This window comes from Arvicanthis niloticus, chromosome 9 (assembly GCF_011762505.2).
Source record: "Arvicanthis niloticus isolate mArvNil1 chromosome 9, mArvNil1.pat.X, whole genome shotgun sequence".
Classification (NCBI taxonomy): domain Eukaryota; kingdom Metazoa; phylum Chordata; class Mammalia; order Rodentia; family Muridae; genus Arvicanthis; species Arvicanthis niloticus.
In genome coordinates this window covers 59,200,886-59,224,393 of record NC_047666.1, presented here as the reverse complement: position 1 = coordinate 59,224,393, position 23,508 = coordinate 59,200,886, and the positions used below count along the sequence as shown (strand labels likewise).

The window sequence follows — 23,508 nt, the reverse complement described above, 5'->3', positions numbered from 1 at the left end:
CTATGCCCAGAAAAAGATCGCTCCGAAATGAAAATTAAATGAAAGTTTCGTAAGTCGTGAAAAGAACGAGCCCATCAGCAGGAAGATCACACCGCTGTGATCACAGGCATGCATCACCATGCCCGAGGAGTGTTCATTCGTTTATACTAATTAATTTTAATGGCTATCAAGCTCTTAAAAATTTAGAGGAAATTTTTCAAAAGAATGTCTACCTTGACATTCCACAAATTAGATTTTGGAACAAGGAATATTTTCAAGAGTAAAGATAATTTCACCAAAATAAAGAGGTCAGTTCTGCGGGGCAGTGGTGGCGCACGCCTTTAATCCCAGCACTTGGGAGGCAGAGGCAGGTGGATTTCTGAGCTCGAGGCCAGTCTGGTCTATGGAGTGAGTTCCAGGACAGCCAGGGCTACACAGAGAAATCCTGTCTCGAAACAAACAAACAAACAAATTAATTAATTAATTAATTAATTTAAAGAGGTCAGTTCATCAAGAGGACACGCTATCAGAGGGGAAATAGAGGATTATAAGACTCTTATAAAAAGCGGTATGATATCCTTTGAGAATAAAATTTCATGAATTAAAGATATACACTACAAGAAAAGTTAAAGAGGTTCTTCTGGCAGAGGGAACGATAAAGCCACATGGCAATATATATCCACAAAGGAGTATAGAACTCCAGAGTGAGTAACTCCATTGACAAACATAAGAATTGCTTTGTCAAGCCAGGCAGTGTTGGCGTGTGCCTTTGATCCCAGCACTCAGGAGGCAGAGGTAGGTGGATCTGTGGGGTTTGAGGCCAGCCTGGTCTACACAGTGAGAAGGACAGCTAGAGCTACACAGAGAAACCCTGTCTTGAAAACAAAACAAAAAATTGCCTTCTCCTTATTAAACTCTTTTTTCATAATTTTTAATTCACAATATTCCTTATTAAATTCTTAAAAATACAACTAGGGTGGACATCATGGTGCACACCTTTAGTCCCAACACTCAGGAAGCAGAGGCAGGCAGAGCTTTGAGTTCAAGGTCAGCTCGTTGTACATAGTGAGTTCCAGGCCAACAAGGGCTACCTATTAAGACCCTGTCTCCTCATCCTGCTCAAAAAAAAAAAAAAAAAGAAAAAAAAAAAAAAGAAAAAAAGAAAAAAAAAGAAAAAAGAAAAGAAAAGATACAATTGACTTAATTGCCTCCCAAATATTTACGTGTCTATTCATAGATTAATTAGTATACCTCTCATTCTTCATCAGAGAAGCTTCTCTTTGCAGCAGGCAATGGTTGATGCAGAGACTCAAAACTGGTCAAAGCAGTGAGGATACATGCCTGTCGAGTGAGCATCCCTGAATAGGACCTGCATAACAAGCCCTACACCACCCAAGGCTCAGGAAACATCACGGAAAGAGGGGCAGAAAGAATGCAAGAGCCTAGGGATGGGAAGGGTGCAGAAGATCAGCCTTCTGGACATGACACAATCATGGAATTCATGATCTCACTGCAGCTGTGATTAACTCCACAAGACCTGTACAGGATTGGGGTTGTCAATATCCCATCATGCATAGGAAAGAAGTTCATGAGAATAAAATCTCATGAATTAAAGATAAACACTACAAGAAAAGTTAAAGAGGTCTGTGGACAGTTATCGGTTATGGGGAGTGAGTGTCACTTTCTTTCTTCAGTGCTGTAGCACTGATAAGTTACTCATGTTCTGATAGCTTACCCCGTGTCCATGTTCACGAGAACAATCACGTTAACTAAGAGAGGCAAACCCAAAAAAGAAGACATCAGAGTAGAGCAGGCATGCTTGGAAAGAGAACAGTTTCAGTGGGAGGGGGAGAAAAATGAGAGAGGGCAGTGATGGACTTTAAAATGACCAAGGTTTATGGGTACATTGAATTGTCAAGGAATAATAATAAAATTCAAAAAATACAACTGACTTATTAAAAATTATGGTGCAGCCAGGCATGATGGGACATGCCTTTAATCCCAGCACTCCAGAGGCAGACGCAGGTGGATCCTCTGTGAGTTTGAGAACCCACCTGGTCTACAGAGTGAATCCTAGAATAGCCAAGGCTACAGAGAATCCCTGTCTCAAAAACACACAAATTTTTTTTTTAATGTAAAAAGTTTATAACAAATGAAAACTAAAATATATAGCAAAAATACAATACTCATCAGGAAAAGTAGGGGAGTATAAAACTGTTATATATAAAGTAGCACAATATCCTTTGAAATAAATGTTAATGAGTTAAAGAGACAGACTACAAAGTCTAAACTAACACAATAAAAAGTTATGATTAGTAAGCCATCAAAGGAACAGTGCAAATAGTGGAATAATATCTAAAATATCCAATCACTACAACACAGGGCAGATGAAGAAAGGAGAAACAAGAAAGTAATAGGACAGATATAAAACAGAAAGCAAGAAGTTATATTTTAACCTACCTTATGATTCGTTGTATTAAATGTAAATGCTCTAAATAATGATTAAAAGACTCAGAATTTTAGGTTGCCTAAAAAAAAAAACTAGTAAGATTCAAATATATGCTAGTTAAATGAAATGCACTTGAGGTTTTAGGGAAAACGAAGAGATTATAAGTAAAAACATAGAAAAATATATTTCATGTTAGTACTTATTGAAAGAGAGTAGGAATCTGGTTTGGTTTGGTTTGGTTTGGTTTGGTTTGGTTTGGTTTGGTTTGGTTTGGTTTGGTTTGGTTTGAGACAGGGTCTCAGCAAGTAGACCAGACTTTCCCAAAACTTACAGTCTTCCTACCTCAGAATCTTTCAATCACAATGCTGTGATTATAGGCACACATCACCATGCCTAAGGAATGTTTATCTGTTTATACTAATTAATTTTTAATGGCTATCAATGTCTAAAAATATCAGAGAAAAACTTACAAAAAATATCTATTGTAACATCACACAAATTAGACTGTAGAGCAAAGAATATTTTCAAGGGCAAAGATAATTTCAAAATAATAAAGAGGTCAATTCATCAAGAGGACATAATATTTCAACCTCATATTCACTGTAAAATAGAGCTTAAAGATTCATAAAGCAAAACTAATAGGCCCACAAAGAAAAGTATATAAATTTCTAGTTAAAGTTAAAATGTTTAATATTCTCTCGATAATTTAAATAACAAATTCAAAATTAATAAGGATGTAAAATATTTGAAAACCATATCATTTATAACATTTATAAATGTTCCATTTATAAATTTCATTAATAACATTTATAGAGCATCCTAACAGCACAGAAAAGTATGTTATTCTCTGGCATATATAGAATGTTTATCAAGATAAGCCATGCACTAGTCCACAAAGGAATCTTAATAAGAAAAAACTCATTTAGAGAGATATTTTTCTGACTAAATTAAAAACCAATAAAAGGAAAACATTAGAAACCCCTACATATTTGTTTTTTTTTAAAAAACTTCTAATCTATAGATCAAATAGAAAACCAAAAGAAAAATTAGAAAGTTTCTTAAGTAGAATGAAATAAGAGACAACATGCTCAAATCCGTGTGTTCTGTTAAAGCAGTAATTAGAGTTTCTGCTCCAGTGGCACTAAATGTCTATTATCATAACAAGATGGCAGTAGTCAAATCGATAACTTCAGCTTCCTCCTTAATAAATGAGAAATAAGAGTCAACACAGCCCAAACTAAATCAAAGTAGAAAACGAGAAACCCTGAGAGAAAATCAACCAAACCAAAAGCTGCCTTCTTGAGATAACGAAATCAATAAACTTTCCAGATGACATAAATTACCAACACAAGGTCTGGGGCACTGGCTCAGTGGGTGAAAGTACTAATTGCACAAGCCAAGGAACCCAAGTTCAGTACCCGTACGTGGCCCATATTCAAAATGCTAGCTCAGCAGTGTTCTTGTGTAACCTAAGGGTTTCTGCAGTGAGTTGGAGGCGGGGACAGGAGGGACCACCTAGTAGCTCTCAGGGCAGCCTGCCTGGAGTAAGCAATGCAGCAGCAGAAACAGAAAACTCCGCCTTAACAAGGTGGACAGCAAGCACCTACTCCCAAAGGTTGTCTGTCCTCTGACATGTACGTGCCTACTACAACATGCGTACGCATGCATGGATGCATACACGTTGCTCATGTAACGTGTATGCAACATGCACACACAGAATATATTAAAAATCTTTCCCATGAAGCAACCTTTAGCTCTAATGGCTTCACTGGTAAATTCTCTGAGTACCTAAAGAAGAAATCATACCAGTTCAACATAAACTTCTATTGTGGGAGGAGTGGGAGAGTTGAAGTAGGGTTTCTCTGTGTAGCCCTGGCTGTCCTGGAACTTGCTCTATAGACCAGGCTGGCCTTGAACTCCTGCCTCTGCTTCCCCAGTGCTGGGATTAAAGGTGAGCACCACCATGCAACTGAAACATCTTACACAACATTGACAAGAAAGGAAACTGTCAAACTCGATTTATGAAGCCTGCATTTTGTGATAACAAAACCAGACAAAATGCCAAAGGGAAAAAAAACAAACATTATAGCCTTTTAAAGTTATTTTAATTTGGGGGTGGGGCACATATGTTTGTGTGTGCATGAGTATGTGTGTACACATGTATGTGTGTGCACATGTGTATGGAAATCAGAGGACAGCCTCAGGTGTTATTCCTCACACATACAATTTTTTCCTTTGACACAGAGTCCCTCATTGGCCTGGAACTCACCAAGTAGGCTAGGCTGGCCCTAGGGATTCATCTGTTTCTGCCTGGCTAGCATTGAGATCGCCATCATGGCCTTAGTTTTATTTTCTTTCTTTCTTTCTTTCTTTCTTTCTTTCTTTCTTTCTTCCTTTTTATTTTTTTGCAAACTCAAGTCCTCATGCCTGCAAAACAAGCTCTCTACCATCTGAGCTGTCTCCTGGACTCCCTAAGGGAGCCTTACAAACAGGAATGAACTACTGAAAAGAAAACTATAGCTGAATCTCAAAACAATTATTCTGAATGAAAGAAGCCAGAAGAGGGGCGGAAGGTACAGAGCTCATGATTCCCCTTACATAATTTAAAAAAAAAAAAAAAGCAGATAAATTCACGGTGGCAGAGCAGAGCTTTGTGTCTGTACAGGGACGCAGCAGCAGGGGCCAAAAGAAGAAGAAGGAGTTATCAATAGCCAGGAGAAAGTTTTTGAGGGTGAAGTCTGTTCATTGGCTGGACAGTGGAGATACTGTTGTGGCTATGTGAGTGTCAAGAGGCTACAATTTATACATCTTAAGTATGCCAATTAATTGAAAGTTAATGGGAATAGCGCTTTAATTTGTAGCCACACCACAATTCAGGCATTAAACTGAAGAATACTCAATTGCCCCGAAGGCCAAGAATAAAGACTGTGAATAGTTCAGCCTACGAGATCCAGGGCCTAATGGGAAACCCCAGAGGAGAAAGAACCCAGTAGCTGATGTGAAGGGTTATAGGGAAAGCCCCGGTCATTTCAGAAAGTTGACATCTGGTTCAAGCCTCCAGATCTATGCTGCCTGCTCTTTCCCAACAGAACAAGCCAATGTTTAACCGCAGGCCCATGGTCAGCTCTGCCCCTCAGCACATGAGCAAAGTCCACATTCGCCAGGAGAAGCTTAGGAGGGGCCAGTGATCGGAGGCTAATCAAGAGAGACCTGAGCATAGGCGAGGGAGTCCTGAGGGCCATGGCCTCTTCAGATCTCCATGAATAAAAGATGAAGTCAGGGCCTAGCATAGAGACACATGCTTTTAATATCAGCACCTGGGAGGCTGAGGAAGGCAGATTATAAGCATGCAACTAACCTGGGCTACAAAATGAGACTCTATAGAAGCAGGAAGAGACATGGGAGAAGAAAGTTACCCATGCCCTCATTTCACCCATGTAAGTCTCCCCCAAAATTCTAAAATGTGCTGCCCACTTCCCGTGAGGTGGGAGGGACTGCCAAAAGAGTCTTGCAGCTAGCCACCCTTCTCAGAAGGAGCACACTCTGTGGTGTCACCTATAATGGTCCATTACTTTTTGAAGTCACAAAGAACTATATTCTACAGTAGCAACAGAAGTCAGTGAGCACATGGGAAATATTTACACTGTAATGAACGCTAGCCAGACCGAGTGGGCATGGAGTAACTCACTCACCAAATTGGCATGTGCTTCCAAGATAACTATTTCTCTAAGTAAACTACTTCTCACAAAAGACCTGAGATAAGGAAAGCGATCCTGAGCAAAGAGATAATGCTAGATGTATCGCCATACTGATTTCAAGCTATATTACAGAGCCTCGGTTACAAGAACAGTGAGGTCCTGCCACAAAGTGAATGAGAACACAGAACTGGTTATAAACCCAACGTAGCTACAGCCACCTAGTTTTTGACAAATATGCACTGTAGAAACAGTAGTTCTTTTCAACCACTAGAGCTGGATATCCACGTGCAGAAGAATGAAACTGGACCTTTGTCTCTCCCTGCTCAAATCTTAACTCCAAGTGGATCAAAGGCCTTAATGTGAGACCTAAAACTGGGGAACTGTTAGAAAAAAAAAAATTAGAGGATGCAATGAAAGGCATAGACCTAGGTGAGAACTCAGGAAAGGAAGCCAACAATTGATAACGGCCCCTCACAAAATTAAAAAGAGACTGTACAGCAAAGGAAACTGGGTAAAAAAAAATGGGAGAAAAGTATTTGCTAACAATTTATCTGGCTGATGATTAATATTAGAAAATACAAAGAACTAAGCAACAAGAAATCAAACAATCTAATCAATAAGTTATAATGAAGTAAGTGAGCAGACAGTTCTCGGAAGAGGAGAGACAGTAAACAGTAAACACACAAGAGAATGTTCAACTTAACCAGCCATCAAGGCGATGCAAATCAAAAGTTCACTGGGATCCCACCTCACCCCAGTCAGGATGGCAGTCATCAAGGAAACAAATCACACATGCTGTCGAGGGTGAGGACAAGTGGAGCCTTACACGATGCCAGTGGGAATTTTAACTAGTTCAGTCACTGCAGAAATCAGTCCGGAGATCCCTCAGAAAGCCGTCTATTACAATAGCTCTTCCACTTGACTCAGCTGCACTCCTGAGTATTAACCAAAAGACACCGAGTGAGCACATCCCAGAGACACTTGCTCCTCAATGTTACTGCAGCACCACTCTGAGGGCTAAGTTGCAGAAGAAACTTATATATGTATAAATGTGTGTACATGTATATGTATGTATGTGAGTGTGTATATGTGTGTATACACACACATATATACAAATATACATATATACACATATACATATATATGTATATATGTGTGCATATATATATATGTGTGTATATATATATCATTTATATATATGATGGAAATTTTTCCAGCTGTAAACAAGAACAGAGTTCTGTGGTTTGCAGGAAAACAATGTAATTGGAGATAATCACATTAAGTGAGTTAAGGTAGGCGTGTTGTTTTTTCTTCTCATTTGTATTAGATTTTATATATATGCACATAAAATATGTGTATACATATTTATATACATACGCATGTGTACAATATGAAAATAGACACAAACTTTTTAGGGGAAGGAAAGAGACTCATGAGAACTAAGAGCTTATGGAACATGTCTTAGTGGAACTTGTACCGTGTGCAGTGGATGGAGCATGTACCGTGTGCAGTGGATGCACACAATGGCACTGTTAAAAAACATAAAAATTAGGAAGTGAGGGGAAATTGTTTCTCATTCACTTTCTTCTTTTGTAGCTACAGACAGCACACTGGCTAATGGTTTCCTCTGGCCCTCTTATGCTGGTCTCGCTGGACTGCTCTCTTCTTACGCCTATAGCTGACGTTCGCTTCTGCCTTCCCTCCAGCACACCACTGCCATGGAGTCCGTCTTTGGTATGTCATCCTGCAGCCTCACCTGAAGACTCTAGCCCTGGGTATTCTGCCAGAGAGATCCCACCTGAGAGCTCAGGTCAGAGGCCCCCAGGACGTGGGTGTGTGAAGACTGAGAATTAGAACAAACTTGGAGAAGGGGAAGGGGGGGGCGGCATCGGTCCTATATTAGATGGTCTTCAGCTGTGTGGATGCAAAACTCCAGGCTGCCAGCAACTCAGACTTAAAATGTAAATCAAAGACATTGACAGTCAAAGCTGAGATTGACAGGTAAGTAATTGAAACTCTACTAGCCAAATGAGATGGTATTACCTCTTCTACCCTCTCCACCTGCCCCACCAACACCTCTTGTAATGACCAGAGTCTCTTTATCCCCATGCCTGAGGCCTGTGCTGGACAGGCCTTCGGAGAAAGCCATCTTTATTTTCTCTCCAGGAGCTGAGAATGGAGGATTGGAAAAATAGTTTAAGCTTACAACCTCAGCAAGTTCTCCAGCTCCGGGAGTGGTGCCACAGTTGCAGGATGTGGGCATGCTCCTTCTCCAGGTGCTGGGCTGGCTTACTTCCACCCAGGAAGAAGGATGCTGAAAACAGAGGTGTGCTTTCCTCGCTGGTCTTCAGCGACATCTGTATTTATGGTTTCCAATGCTCTGCCCATCTCCCTGGTTTTCTTTAACCCACTTTCATCAGGGTTTGGCCTGGTACTCCGCTGCAATCTCCCGTGACCTCCCTGCTGTGGGCCAGCGATTTTGCTCACACGTCACCCTCTCAGCCCCTTCAAAGCATCTCCTCTGTTTGCTCTCATGCATCTTCAGCTGCCTTTCCAAAACGCCTTGGTTTTTTGACCTGCGTCAATACTGCTGTCTCCTTGTCCCTGTGTGGGTTCTCTCTCTCTCTCTTCTCAATTTTGTAGACTGATGATTTCTCTCTCTGTATCTCTCTCTGTCTCTGTCTCCCTGTGTATGTGGGGTGTGTGTGTGTGTGTGTATTTCTCTCTCTTCTAAGACAAAAAGCTTTACTATGTGGCCCAGGCCAGCACTGAACTCATAATCCTCCTGCCTCAGCCTCCAGAGATTACAGATATAAACCATCATGCTAGGCTTTCATTTTTTTTAATGCTTTCAAAATGCTAGTGACAGCTAAGTGTGTATTTCCAGTCAGATCTTTCACACAGCTTCCAAACTCACGCTGCCCAGGACCAGCGTTCCTCAAACTCAATCACTTCTTTCTCTCTTAAAACCTAAAGCCTTTTATGACTCTGGTAAAGCAACTCTTTTCAGGTTAAAAGTCTCTGACTGCTTAGTCAGGGAGTTAGCAACAAGAATTATGTCAAGGACTCAGATTCTGATTATCTCACACAGAGACTCCAAACTGAGGTGTGTCAGGTATTGAGAAATTCATTCTGCTGGCATCCAGGGTCCAGAGAGTTGGAGAGGCCTCATCTGAAGACCCGTGTTCTGAAACAGTTTGGATCACACATCTGGGTATAGTCAATAGTTTTGAGAGAAGGAATTAGTCTTGGTTACTTTTCTACTCTTCTAGTAAAATATGCTGACAGAAGTAACAAGTAAGGAAGGGTTTATTCTGAAACATATTTCAATACAGTTCATCCTGGTGAGGAAGCCAAGCCAGCAGGGGCTTAAAGCAGCTGGTCACCTTGCATCCACAGTCGGGAAGAAGAAAGTGATAAATGCCCACGTTACACATTTTCTCCTTTTTATACTGCCCAGGACCCAACCCCAAGGAGTGGTGCCACCCCTCTGTTAGGATGGACTGTCCCACCTCAGTTAAACTAGCCACGATAATAATCCCTCACCTGCATACTCAGAAGCTAATCTAATCTAAAATTAGTACTACATTTATTTTGTGTGTATGTATCTGTGGGGGGGTGTGTTGGCGCCACAGCACACGTGGAGCTCAAAGGACAACTTTGTAGAGGTCAGAGGAATTGAACTCAAGTCATCAGGCTTGGCAGCCGGTGCATTTTCCTGATGCTGAGCCACCTGAACAGCCCCAGACTTGATCTAAGTAATCTCAAACAGGTGTCCAGGAGGCTTGCTTCCTGGATGATTCCAGAACCTGTAAAATTGACAACCAACCCTAACCATCATAAGTATCAGGAATGAATTCGAAATGTTTAGCTTTAGAACTGGTCTGTCCGCTGTAGGCAGCTCTGAGCACAACAGCCAGTGAGAGTACCCTAAGTATATGACCTTGCCATTTCTGCTCAAAACCCTGCCTTCGCTCTTCATGACTAAACGAAAAGCTAGCATTTTCCAGTAGCCAGCAAGGCCCTATCAGGTCTACACCTGTGCTATGCAGCTCCAAATCTCAACATGCCCTCCTCCTGGGAGAAGGGACGATCATAAGATTTGGAGAGTTCAAGACATTTACTAGAATCATGAGGCTCTTCTCTCCAAACCAGTAAAACCTCGGACAAATACTGAGAAAGAGAGGTCTCTGGTGGGGCTGTCTTCCAGCTGTACAGGGAGCTTTGCGCATGCTGAGGAGGTCGTTTTTAGTGACACAGCTGCCTGAGTCATCCCTGCCCTTGTAAACAAGCAAGCTGGGCTCAGGTGGAGTCTTTTCTTGGGACTGTTGTGGGTGCCTTGTCTATGGTAAACAGATGTTGGTTTTTGTCTCATCAACAAAAGGCACAAAAAACCAGACAGTGCCCTCCCTTTTACCACTTTGATTGCACCTTCTAACGATGCAGCCTGCTCTGAGCTTGTAGGCCACCTTCCTGTTCTTCCCAATAGCCAGGTGGCCTCTTGCTCAGGACTGTTTCACCTTTGTTTCCTCTCCCTGTGGCATTTTTACCTCAGTGACCACATGAACACCCCATCACTCTGGGAAAGCTTTTACTCAAATGTTCTCCACGAAGCCCACCATGATATCCCCACCTCCCTTAAAAACAGCCACAGCCTGACACCCACACTCCTAATGCCCTTTACTGGGGGCTTCTTGCTCTTTTCCACAGTACTTGATAACTTGCAATAATTTTGGTAAAGCCTCACTTCTGTCACCTGTTTCCTTCCTCCAGAGTTGGAGACAGAATGAGGACAGGGCATGAGTCTGGTGCATTTACAAATGTATGCCACGCACTTAGAACAATGTGCAGGGTGCCCAGTATTTGTTGTTGAATGGCACAGAGTCAAGGCTCCCTTGTCTACGTGCCAACACAAGTGACAGCCTGGCAACCCTAGAGAACCTTGGTGGTGGTGACACCGGCATTGGGCCAAAGGTGACAGGAAGGGTTTTGTCTGGGTGACTGAGGTAGGCACCCCTCCTAACCATCCCCCTGGGAATGCCATTCATAGCTTCTGAGTCCTGGTGGCTTTGTTACTGCTCTCTCTCTCAGCTTCCCTAACTTTTAGCTTGAAGCTTCAACTGTTTCCCCAGTCCTTCGTTTATCTATCTCAGCTCCTCCATGCTGTAGAGCTTGCTTTGAGTTAGATCTGCCAAGTGTGAAAGCTGAAACCAAAGGAGACATCACTAAGCTCTGAGGAGATGCCCAGTGCTTGACATTGTCGCAGCACAAATGCATTAGTAGTCTAACTTCTCACCTTACCTTCGCCCCTGCCCTCCCCCACCCCAAGCACAGGAGTGACTGTATGAATCTGTGGACTTAGAGAAAGAGTCCAGAAGCAGGTTGATAGAACACATTATTAAGCATGGTGCCTCCCTGGAGAACCCCGCATCCTTCCCAGAACCTGTTCAGAACATCCTGGTCATCTCTAGAAGCCCAAGTCAGAGAGCAATGGGCTTAGCTAAAACCATTAGAGCAAGAAAAAAAGGAGTCAAATTGGTTCAAATGCTCTCTGTTTTCTGCAACCTTCTTCCCAAAATCAGCATAGAAGAATCCCCTTGGTGTGAGGCATCCATTTATCCATTGGCTAAAAGGAGGTGCAAAACCCAATTACTCCAGCCCACAGCTCTGAAGGAGCTTGCTTTCTGTGGGGTGAGCTGCCGAGCACACAGCAAGAAAAAAGAAAAGCGAGGGCTCTGGGTTCCTCATCAGTGTTTGGCAAAGGAGCTGTCTCATTAATTCATCCAGCAGCCCTGGACGGCTCGTGCCCTCCAGAGCAAACCTGGACATTAGCCTCTAGCTCCAAAGTCCATCAGAACTCCCCCCACACCCCACAACCCTGGGCTGCTGTTATTTATCAGCAAACGGGGAGGTGGCACACAAAGTCCTCAGCTCCAGCAAGGGCCGAAACTGTGGGTGGCAACACTGGATTCAATCTCAGGACCCCTAAAAACATCTCCACTGCCACATGAAGTCAGAGGCTCTGTCCAAGAGAGAGAGGAGTCTCAGCAGCCGTACCCAGGCACCCACAGGAGAAACTGAGGGCCTAGGACTTCCCTGTGTGTCCATTTCTAAGACGGAGACTAGATAAATTGCCAGGAAGTCCTGGGGCAAAGCTCAGATCCCAAAGTTGCCAGGCACAGGAAGCTCTGTGTGTCCAACATCCCCAGATGCCACGCCTCTGCTCCCCTTTACTGCCGCCTTTTCACCCCCAGTGGCTCTGAACTAAGCTTGGAAATCACTGCCTCAACCCTTACCCAATTCCAGAGAGGCTTGGGGAAATCTCGCTCTCTAATCTTGCTGCCACGTGAGAAGGTAAGCTGGTTCCTAGGCTCCCAGGCCCAGGGTGCAGCTTAGCCTCTTACTTCTGTCTGTGCCCTGGGCCATCCGTATCCCTCCAACTAATGCTCTGAAGGGAAGACCCTCACTCCTCAACTAGCATAGAAGTATCTAGGGCTAGATAAGAAACGAGAAGACCTCCCTCCTTCTCTCACAGTACAGACTGAGCAAAGTCCTGTGATTTCAGGCCACTAGCCAGAATTCCTAGGGAGAAAGGACATATTACCTCATTCCCGTTCCTCTGGGGGAAAATACAAGTTAACTTCCAACCCCGGTCTCTAACATCCACAAACCCAAGAACAAGACACCATAGGTACAGGGCCCCTCTCTCTTGGTCTCTCATAATCCCTCCGACCTCCACCCTGGGCCGAGTATGTCCTCTTTCCAAAACCACTTGGACTGTGTACCTCATGCCTTCAAATCCATTCTGAGAGCTTGAGGTTCAGAGGCCTCTGCTCCCCTGCAAGTGGGAAGGTGTGCTCGTGTTCTTCCTCTCAGACTCTCCCCTGGTGACCTAACCTCCGGGTTCTGCATTCCTCCAGCTCAGGATACAGCCTCATTACAAAAACAGACCCATGACCTCCAATCCCTGGAAGCTTTATCCATCAACAGAACAGCATGGTTTCCTAACCCACCGGTCAGCTCTAAGTATCTGGGGACTCTGTCCAAGGCTTCCCACAGGGGTGTGGAAATTCCCTAATTGTGGATTAGTGCGATTACCACAGAAGACTGGGAAGGAAAATAAGAAGCTAGTATTTGTGTATAAATGGGAGCACACACACACAAACATACACACACACAGGAGAGAGAGAGAGAGAGGCAGAGGGTGGGGGGAGGATTTTAAAGGAAAGCCATGAAGGTCAAAGATTATGATTCTAGTGAGAATTGGGAAACAGAGATGGTATTGGGAATGTCATGGTACCAGCTGAGTGGTGGTGGGTGACACAAGGTCAAAGCTAAAGAATCCCAAGATCCCAGAAGAGTTCGGTATCAGCAGCAGCGTCACTGCAGCTCCTATTTATTAAGCACTTTGTGGGTAGTATTGCCAATCCTTACAAGAACCTTGAAAAACAGGTATTGCTATCTTGATTTACAGGAACAGCCATTGAGACTCTGGGGGCTTCGGGAACTTGACCAAGATCACACAGAGTTAAGAGCAGAGGCAGAATCCATGGCCTGATCCATCTGGATCTGAGCCTGTACTCACTCTTCTACGAGAGAAAGCCCTAGGGCACCCACACAGGTTAGCTAAGCCTCAGACTCCTGCAAAGTGTCCTCAATGACCCAGTCAGGGTCCTGCAATTCCAGCATTCTATGTATAGGACTTCCCAGAGGGACAGTGAGTATAGCAGACAGAAGAGTTCTCCTTCCTGGGGAGACTGGGGTGGCACAGTGGCTCTCACCTCCCCCGTTCTTGTAGCAGAGATAGGGAAACCTCCAGACGTTGCCTAAGCCAATGATCTCTCCCGCCACTGACAGCACAAACTCCATCTTGTTGTTCCAGTGCTCCCGTTCCAAGGTACCATCTTCCTCCACTTTCTCCATGACTGGACACACTGGCTTTGTCTCTCCATTACTGGTTGTTCCCGAGACCCTGTTATCCATCCCACCTGGAAAACAAGTGGAGTGTTCTGTCACTGGTGGGAAGCCCACAGGGGACACCTCCGCCCTTCAGAAAATTCCTGAGGGAATAAATTCCCTGAAAAAGGGGTGATTTCCTTCCCTGCCCTCTGATCTGTTCCTCCTTAGCGCCCCTCATTGGCAGAGCTAGAGAGGAGTTCCTAGGACTGCCTGTTCCTGTCACACTTAGGAGACAGCATTGACACAGAAGGGTAGACTTTGCTTTCCTGATGCATGTTCTGTCTACACTTCCCTCTTGTTTCTCCCAACCAAGTGTGACACGTTAAAGAGCAATTCAATGCCGCTATAAGCTGAGACTGCCCAAAGGATGACAGCTGACATGCTCTCGAGACCACTAGTGTCCCTCGAAGGATTTACCCTAAAGAATTAACTATGGTCATGGGGAAAGATCTGCTATTAAAGGTGTCGATTGTTCATAACAGCAACAAGAAGTTGGAAAGAATACACATGCTAATAATAGAAGGTGAGTTGGTAAGTTATGGTAGATATGTATTATGCACTTCTATACAGCCATTAAAAAACTGTTACAGAAAAAAAATGTATATTGAAACAGAAGGGTGTCCATGCTATAGGAAGTGAGATTAGTATGGAAAGAATGATCAGGTTTGACAGACACTTTACAGAATAGCTACATGCATTGAAAGATTGGGACATACATTAAGATGTTTCTTTCTTAGTGACTTCATCCGAGGAATGTTTTTCTTATCTATCTATCTATCACTGTTTTGTTCAAAGAAATGTCTTCTGAGGAATGTTGGATGGGACCCGGAACTGGACTGGGAGAAATGAACTGTCTAGGAACTCACTCCTCTCACCTCCATTTCTTACTGACTCGGCATACATGGAAAAAAGTTTCTCTCTGTTCCCCCTCTTTCCCACCTCCTTCCTTCTTCCCTTCCTCCCTTGCTCCCTTCCTCTGTCACTAACGGAATTGGCATCAAAATCTGTTACGACCAAGATGATGGCGTGAAAAGAAAATTCTACCTCAGCACTGTCCTAGACTGGTAGCGAGACTGAAGATGAATTCAGATTCGATTTAAATTCAATGAGCAGCTACTCTGGACTAAGCATTGTACACATGTCCCTTTAATTCCTACAACAACCTTGTCACCGTTGAGAAGATGACTGTACATGAACACCTGCAGCCGCTGCTCTGTTAAGCCAAGTCAGTGTTGCCACCGAGGTAGGAAATCCTACGGAGACTTGAGGTCACTCTGCACTTCCTACTCTTTCACTTCTACCAGTGAGCTCATGTTCACTGCCTTGCTTTACCAACATACTTAACGTTAGTGTTTCTAGTGACTCCCTCCTTGTTGTATGCAGTGGCCCCTCTTGTTTTGGTCTTTATTTTAGTTTTTGTTGTTGTTTGTTTGTTTGTTTGTTTTGATACAAGGTCAATGGCCCAGCTTGTCCAAGGACTTGATGTATAACATAAACTCATGGTGATTCCCTGCCTCAGCTTCCCGAGTGCTCAGACTATGTACCTGAGGCACTGTGGTTGATTTAGAGTGGCCTCTTTGTAGACAGCTAAGCAGGTGGGCTTCGTCCGAACCCCAAAACAAATTCAGATTGTGAAACCTTCTCATCAGAAACCCCTCCAAGCCATGGGCTTTCCTCAGGTTCTGCCTGCAACCCCAGGGTCCGGAAAAGTCAGCCAAAAAGGCAAATCGTGGAAGACACCTCTGGTTATTTAACAAGCTGGGGAAAGGAATCCAAATTAGCTGTAGACAAGAAGATGAAACGCCAGCAACGGAGCTGGGATGTTGTTCCTCACCTGACTGAACTGGTCTTCCTGGCCTCATGCTGATCCTGCCCTCCCTTACTAACTAACCATCACAGAGATGTCTTCCTGTGAGGCAAACTCATTCATCCTACTTGGCCTCATTCCTCTCCCAGCAACCCAGCAGTAACCCTCTGCCTCTCAGCCCCATGCTTCTCAGGAGCAGTGGGAAGAGCATGGGTTCAGGCAAGCCCGGTTCAGACCGCAGCCGTTTCTAGCACTCATGCCTGACTCCTAAGGTTAATGAGTAACGAAGCCTTAGTTTGCTGGTCTGTGACAGTGGGAACATTGGCATAGACTCAGCTGTGAGGCTTGAGTGGAGAGATGAATTATATATTCACACTGAAACTCAAGGATTCTCCTCTCCAATTAGGATTCTCGACCCCTCTTCCTGTCACCCTTAAGTCATGAGCCACCCCTTTCAGAATGTCAAGAGAAGAGCAGAAAACGCTTGCACCTGCACACCCAAGAGCCAACCAAGAACACTGTCCAGGGGACATCATGATTGTAAATCCATGGATCCCACCAACCTACGTTCTGAGACCCAGAAACAGAAAAAAGAGAGAAAGAGCAGAGAATATTCCGAACCTTGGTGAAGTTTCTGCCTGAGGTCCTGTCCGAGAATTCTCCAGGGGGCCAGGGAAGGGGCTGGCTATTTAAAGCGTGGCTGGAGACCGCCCTGTAGTGCTTGTAATCCTAAACTTGACCCGGCCCACATTCCGCCTCCTGCCTTCCCCCTCCCACGTTCTTCCCTCCTCTCGGCCACCAGACAATCTGCACATGAGTGATTCCCTGACCTGGGGACTGTGTACACCCTGGCAGTTCAGCCGCCACCAGACAATCTGCACATGAGTGATTCCCTGACCTGGGGACTGTGTACACCCTGGCAGTTCAGCTGCCACCAGACAATCTGCACATGAGTGATTCCCTGACCTAGGGACTGTGTACACCCTGGCAGTTCAACCGGTTTCTTGTGATTTTACTACAGCATGCTTTCTTGCCATAGCTTGTCTGCCCTTCCCCCTGAAGCTCTGGCAACTCTGTAAAGGGATCAACCAGTTACTCTGTCTTCTCACAACATAAAGGCTCTTGGAAATCAGTGAGTTGTAGGTGCTTATTTGATGAGGTGCTATTCAGATTAATTTAAAATTATATCAACTTTATCGGGTTCCAAATGACATTCTGGAAGGGGCGATGATTTAGGAAAACAACAACAACGACAATACATTAAGATTACTAAACCGTGAGAAGTCAGTAAAACATCCAACACGCGCACATACACAGGCACGCATGCACATGTGTGCAAGCACGATGTGGAAACGTCTGAAAAAGGTTTCTAAGTTAATAGGGGTTGCACTCAGACTAGAACTGGGTTAGGAAACGGTAGTAAAGGGGATTTTCTCTTCTTTTTGAAGCTCCAGTGTTATTTGAATTATTTGAAAATGTGTGAGAACTTTTTTTTAGCTGCAATTAATGAAACGCCAAGGTTTAAAACAAAGTCAGCGGGGAAGATTTGACAATGTGAGGCAGACAGCTAGTCACAGGACTTTCTTTCTAGGCAGGAATGACCCATGGAGGTGGCCGGCTGTTCCTTCAGCTGTGAGTCCCAAGACTAGAGCCCAGCCTTGGGTCCACCACCTGCTGCAGGGCAGTGCAGGGGGACACTGCATACTCTGGTGCCAGGCAGCACTGGGGCCAAGCACTGCATCTGTTACTCTGGAGCTTGGAGTTTTGAGCAAAGCATTCAGCTTCTGAGACTCTCATTCTCACAACTATAAAATGGAGACAATGTTTCCCACCTTGGAAAGTTGTGTGAGATTCCAGGAAAGAATGGATCTGATGATATATCGAGTTCACCAATAATAACCAACACTGTTAAAGAATTATCCACAATGAGCTTCATGGAGACTGTTCTTTTTTTGAATAACAGATTGTATTTTATTTTTGTGTATATGTCTGTGTATGTGTACATCCATGTGGGTATCCTTGGAGAGCAGGAGAGGGTGTCAGATCCCCTGAAGCTAGACTTCTGAGCAGATGTGGGCTAGTCCCACTACTGAGAATGCTAGGACTCGAACCCAGGTCCTCTGGAAGGGCAACTAGAGTTCTTAACCACTGAGCCACCTCTCCAGCCCCTAGAAATTATTCTTGTGTTTCAGCAGCTTCTTTTTTTTTTTTTCTTCTTTCCTAACCATCCATCTGTCTCATCTTATGGTGTGAAGAAAAGATTAAAAGGGTTCTCAAAGAGAGGCTGCAAGTTCGTGCTAAAAGCCCAAAGCAATGTGACTGACTTCCTAGCCTTATGCCAAGTGGTACCCACTAGCAGCCTACTAACTGACCTACTAAGTATGAATGTTGAAATTTGTACTCTCTAATTACCAGGTAGCTGGAAGTTATTTGAGACCCAAATAAGTTCCCTAAGAAATCTGGGTACCACATAGCCTTCAGCAGTGTTGCCTGGGTCTCTGAGACCTCACACATGCAATAATGTGATTTTTTTTTTTCTGCAGGAAACACTCCCAGAGATCAGAGCATCCTCAGCGTCAACCCCATTGCTCTGGAGTTGCTCTGACATGAGGGAATGTTGATTCTTCAGTTTTCACATAACTGTTGCTACACCTGCCTCTTTGGTTGCTCCTTTATTCCTTTCTAAATGCTTGTGATCCTGGGTTCCTTCATTTCTATGCTGTCCTGATTGATATTTTTCACTGCTCAGCCAAGTGATGAAGAAGTAGTTTGAGAACCATTGGTAGAACTGTCAGTGGCAGTCTTCAGGCTGCCTGTTCTGGAGTGTCACGTCAATCACACGGGACAACCAACCCTTGCTTTCCCAACCCTTGGGTATCCAGGGACAAGAGCAAGGATCGGGCACTGTCAGAATGAGTGTTTACAAGTTCTCACTCAGCAGGAGGATTAGAGGAGTCTCTAGAGACTGCTAGAAAGAATAACTGAACATTAAGCAGAATTGGATGAAGAAAAATGAGCTCATGAAAAAGCGTGGGTAGTGGCTGGCACCAAGCCGACTCTGGGCATACTGAAATGTCAGTGTGTCGTGACACATTCTCCCAGGTATGTTCTGTCTCCACTAGGAACAGATCAGGGACAGAAGAAGCTTCAGAGAAGCATAGCCTGTTTCCACCTCTGAGTGTCAAAGATTCGGCAGAGAGAGCCTTGGACCCTTTCCTGCTCACAAATGGGCAACCTGAGCCCTTTAATGGGAAGAAAGGAGCAAGGAACTTTTCTCAAGCAATCCCTGATGACAGCTCGATAGGATGGTAACCATCTGAGAAACAAAAGAAACACTGTTAACAATAGATTGTGACCACAGAGTAAAATTCACTCATGTTCATGGTAATATAAATAATAAAGTAAGCAAGTGAATGGGGAACAAAATACATCTTTTCCCTAAAATGGAATTCCGGTTAGCAAGTGTAGAAGGAAAGACAGAAATAGGAAAGCACCACTGGACAGCCAACTTTAATAACCACCGCACCAGGTAAATCTGTGAAAAGTTGGAGGCAAACCAGAATTTTCATAGTTTCTAAGTATCTTCCCCCAAAATATATATTCACTACAAAGGGAAAGATGTTAACTTCATAGTAGAAAGGCCAGGAAGGATAGCTTAGCAGCCAAGTGTGGCACCCAGTCATACAACATACCAGTACCATTTCCATCCTGAAACACGTATGAAGAGTCACTCATACAGGCACAAAACACTGCTACCCTTACCAATAATCCTATTTGATCCTGAGAGAGCAGAACACAGCCCCCAGCAAAGGGTGTACAACAAACAACTGTTCTTTCTCCCATCGAGTCTGTGGTGATTAATGTCGACTGGATGGGCATCCCTGTGAGAAACTGCCTAGATCAGGCTCACTGGAGGAGGAGAACCAGCCCTGCATGTAAGCCGGAGCCCCGGGCTGGCTGAAGAGAAGAACATAGACCAAGCACTTCCACATACCTCCCTCTGCTTCTGAAGCACAGATGCAATGCGGTCGGCAGCCTCAAGCTCCTGACACCTTGACCTTCCCACATGACGGAAATAAATCTTTCTCAGGTTGCTTTTGTATTTTGCTGCAGACCTAATTAATGTAGTGTTCAGATCATGGAGGATAAGAAAAGATACATAGGCAAGTTTAAGATACAGGAGACTAGAGAAACGCTAAATGCATCCTGGGGTCTTGAATTGGAGTGTAGGTAAAATCCTGGGCTACAAAGATTCATCAACATAAAAATCAGTGGGATTTAAATGAGATCATTAACTTAATTATCAATATTAATCTCCCATTTTTGACAGTTGCATGATGATTGTATAAGATGCTTATATCAGAGCACAGGATGTATGAAGCTTTTTTTAACTTTTAAATCTCAAGTTAGTTTAAAATTTAAGGCGTGTGAGTTAAGATAGTTTCACTCCTTGGCTATAGCAGTCCCAGTGTGTGACTGGAGTGAACAAACTCTGGGGTATTAGGCACAGAACCCAGAGGTACTGAAATTCTTCATGATTTTTCTATGTTCGTGTCTGATTGCAGATAGGATTAGCTTCAGTTCTATCAACACAAGGTCTCAAAGAATCAAAACTTATGAAAAATATATTACCACCATGAATTGTTACTTTTACTACTCACGGCATACTTCCAATGTGCAGGGCACCGTGTCACGTGACATGGGCATCCCACTCTATCCCTTTATACAGCAATTACTGTTAGAACCAAGCTAGGCATGGTTCATGATGGCTTACTGAGGCAAGGAGTTGAGTGACACACTCAAGGTCACATAACTAATGAATGGCGACAGCCAGGGTTTGAACTCAAGTCCGTGGGTCTAATGAACACTGTTTATAACTACCATGCCACCCTTTAGCTCTAAGATGTTAAAGGGGAAAGGGGAGACAAAAATCCACGCCTTGTGTTTACATTGAGAAAGAGGTGAGTACATAAAATGCCAAGAGAAATGGCCCTGCGCCTGGAGAGATGGCTTAATGTCTAAGAACATGCATTGCTCTTCCGGAGTCCCAGGTTGAGTACCCAACACCCACATTAGGAACTTCCATTCGAGGGGTACACCTTCTTCTGGCCTCCTCAGGACTTCCTTCATCACATGTACATACACATGCATGTAAATAAAAAGTAAGTTGTTTTTTAAGAAGGGGGAGGGTGCTGGAGAGATGACTCTGAGGTTAAGAGCACTGGCTGTTCTTCCAGAGGTCCTGAGTTCAAGTCCCAGCAACCACATGGTGGCTCACAACCATCTGTAATGGGATCTGATGCCCTCTTCTGGTGTGTCTGAAGACAGTGACAGTATACTGACATAAAAAAGTAGGAGGAAGAAGAAGAGGAGGAGGAGAAGGAGAAAAAGGAAGAGGAGGAAGAAGAGGAGGAGAAATTAAAATGTTTGTTTTGCTGGAAATTTCACTGGAACTCGAAAAATAGCTTAAAAACTTTGGAGGGCAAGATGGCTTAGTGAGTAAAGGAGCTTGCTGCCAAGTTTGACTACTCCAATTCAGTCCCTGGAAGTCACATGGTGGAAGGAGAGAAATGACTCCCACAAGCTGCTCTCTGACCTCCACACTCCTATTCTGGTGCATGCGCATGCACATACACACGGGGAAGGGGGGGAGAGAAAAAGAGAGAGAGAGAGAGAGAGAGAGAGAGAGAGAGAGAGAGAGAGAGTTGGGGGGGGACACTTCTGTCTTAGTTAAGGTTTCCATTGCTGTAAAAAGACTTTGGAACAAGGTGTAGAACTCTCAGCTCCTCTAGCACCATGCCTTCCTGGATGCTGCCATGCTTCCCACTATGATGATAATGGACTGAACCTCGGAACCAATAAGTCAGCCCAAGTTAAATACTGTTCTTTATAAGAGTTGTCTTGGTCATGGTGTCTCCTTACAGCAGTGGAAACCTTAACTAAGACAGAAGTCTATCTCTGGAACACAGCTTCTTTCTATACTCAGAAAACACATTCCAGAAAATTTCACCTTGATGAAAGAGAGATGTTTGTCTCTTCTTAATCACTGCTAATTTCTTCGCTCCAGCTAACCATCATCAATTGTCCCAGTAGTGCCCTTACTCGTGACTCTAAAGCCAGTCATATGGCCGAAGCTGCCAAGTTATTACATTATCACCAGCTTTAGTTTTCTGCTTTCCAACTCCTTCACTGTCTAATCTTGGTTGCCCTTGAACTTGCTCTGTAGATTGACCTTGAACTCAGAGGTCTGCTTGGCTGTGTCTCCTGAATGTTTGGATTAAAGGCATGTACCACCACACCTAGATTTAAACTTTTCTTCACCTAGACTTGCTTTGTCCCAGGATGGCCTTGAACTCAGAGATCTGCTTGTCTTTGTCTCCTGGAATTAAAGGTGTGCACTACCATGCCTGAATCTAAGCTTTCCATGGCCACTATTCCTCTTAATCAAAAGTCTTTGTCCTTCATTTCTGAATTATAGTTCATTTCAGATTAAAAGTCCAAATGAAAACAATAACCAGGTAATAACACCTATCAACCTATCATGACATAAATATTTCTTGTTCAACTGCAAAAGCATAAACACAATGTTTAGCTGGGTGGGACCTTGCCCAAAGAGCACCACTCCCTTAATCTGTTTATCTCCTTGAACACCGAATTCAGCTCCACTTCACTTCCTGGTGCCCCTTTATTACTTAAATCATACATTTTGTATTTTTTTTTCTTTCTAAGCTTACTCCTTTTCATCAGAATACTCTTCATAAGAGTGAACTTTATAACCACACAACAGAATTTATACCAGGCTGTTTTTAATCAAATCTCTTTACCTTATTGTCAGGTAGACTTTTCAGTCAAGGGCAAAAAGCAGCCACATTCTTCACCATTCCCTAAGCAACATGAGCCTCACCAAATGCCTAATTGTCGCCTGTTGTCTGGTCTCAATCTTTATCTGCCCATCAGAATCTCCTGAGAAGTGCTAAATGCATTGCAGATATTTGCACTCACAAAGAATCCCATGGGACTGTATATTGAAGCTTGATTTTAACAAAACAAAACAAACAAACATGTTATCTCAAATGGACAGCTCAGTTTGAAAACCTCTGCAGCCCAAATCTTGCTGCTGTTAACTAATTTCTCATTCTGTCCACTGGAGGATGCTCTGTGGTTGGATTCTTTTTCAAAGCCACCTCAGTCATTTCTTCTCCAAGATAAACACCCCCACCCTCCTTTCTCCTTCCTTCTGCACTCTTCATCCCCATCACCGCCATTTCTGCTGCTTGTCTCTGGGTGCTCTCCAGGTTCCGAACACCCTTGTCCACCTCTGGCCTCCAAAACTTCCTCACAGATGTTTAATGCTGCATTCTCATTGCCGGGTTAGAGGCAATTGATTTCGTGGTCTCTGTCAGTCAAGAAATTCAGCAAGAAATTCAGTGTAGTGCTGCATACCTGTAATCCCAGCCACAAGGAAGCTAAGACAGGAGGCATGATCAGTCCCTGGCCAGCCTGAGCTAGTCATCTTAAACCTGTCTCAAAAACAAAAAAAAATAATAAAGGGGAAAGGAATGAACACATCAAACAAGAGAATTCTTTCTACATAGTAGTAGACTAAAAGAAGCCTA

At 43.8% G+C, this 23,508-nt stretch overlaps 1 protein-coding gene and 1 long non-coding RNA gene across 6 annotated transcripts in view; one reads left to right on the top strand and one right to left on the bottom strand.

Moving 5' to 3' along the window:
• Nucleotides 1-16,667, bottom strand: part of Slc6a13 (solute carrier family 6 member 13) — a 37,104-nt gene extending 20,437 nt beyond the window's left edge. For 3 of the 5 annotated variants that reach the window (XM_034512044.2, XM_034512045.2, XM_034512046.2), the window contains exons 1-2: nucleotides 16,514-16,667; nucleotides 13,908-14,114 (exon numbers count right to left, since the gene is read on the bottom strand). In XM_034512044.2, the coding sequence (XP_034367935.1) occupies nucleotides 13,908-14,109 (202 nt within the window). In that variant the 5' untranslated portion in view covers nucleotides 14,110-14,114; nucleotides 16,514-16,667. Of the gene's footprint in view, nucleotides 1-12,911; nucleotides 13,020-13,907; nucleotides 14,115-16,513 lie in introns of those variants that run through there. The other 2 variants (XM_034512048.1, XM_034512047.2) reach the window with 2 other exon arrangements.
• On the top strand, nucleotides 11,487-16,499 carry LOC143443521 (uncharacterized). Its single transcript, XR_013112599.1, has 3 exons — nucleotides 11,487-12,480; nucleotides 14,399-14,608; nucleotides 14,881-16,499. It is a non-coding gene; the product is annotated as an uncharacterized LOC143443521 (long non-coding RNA).
• Nucleotides 16,668-23,508: the final 6,841 nt, after the last annotated feature.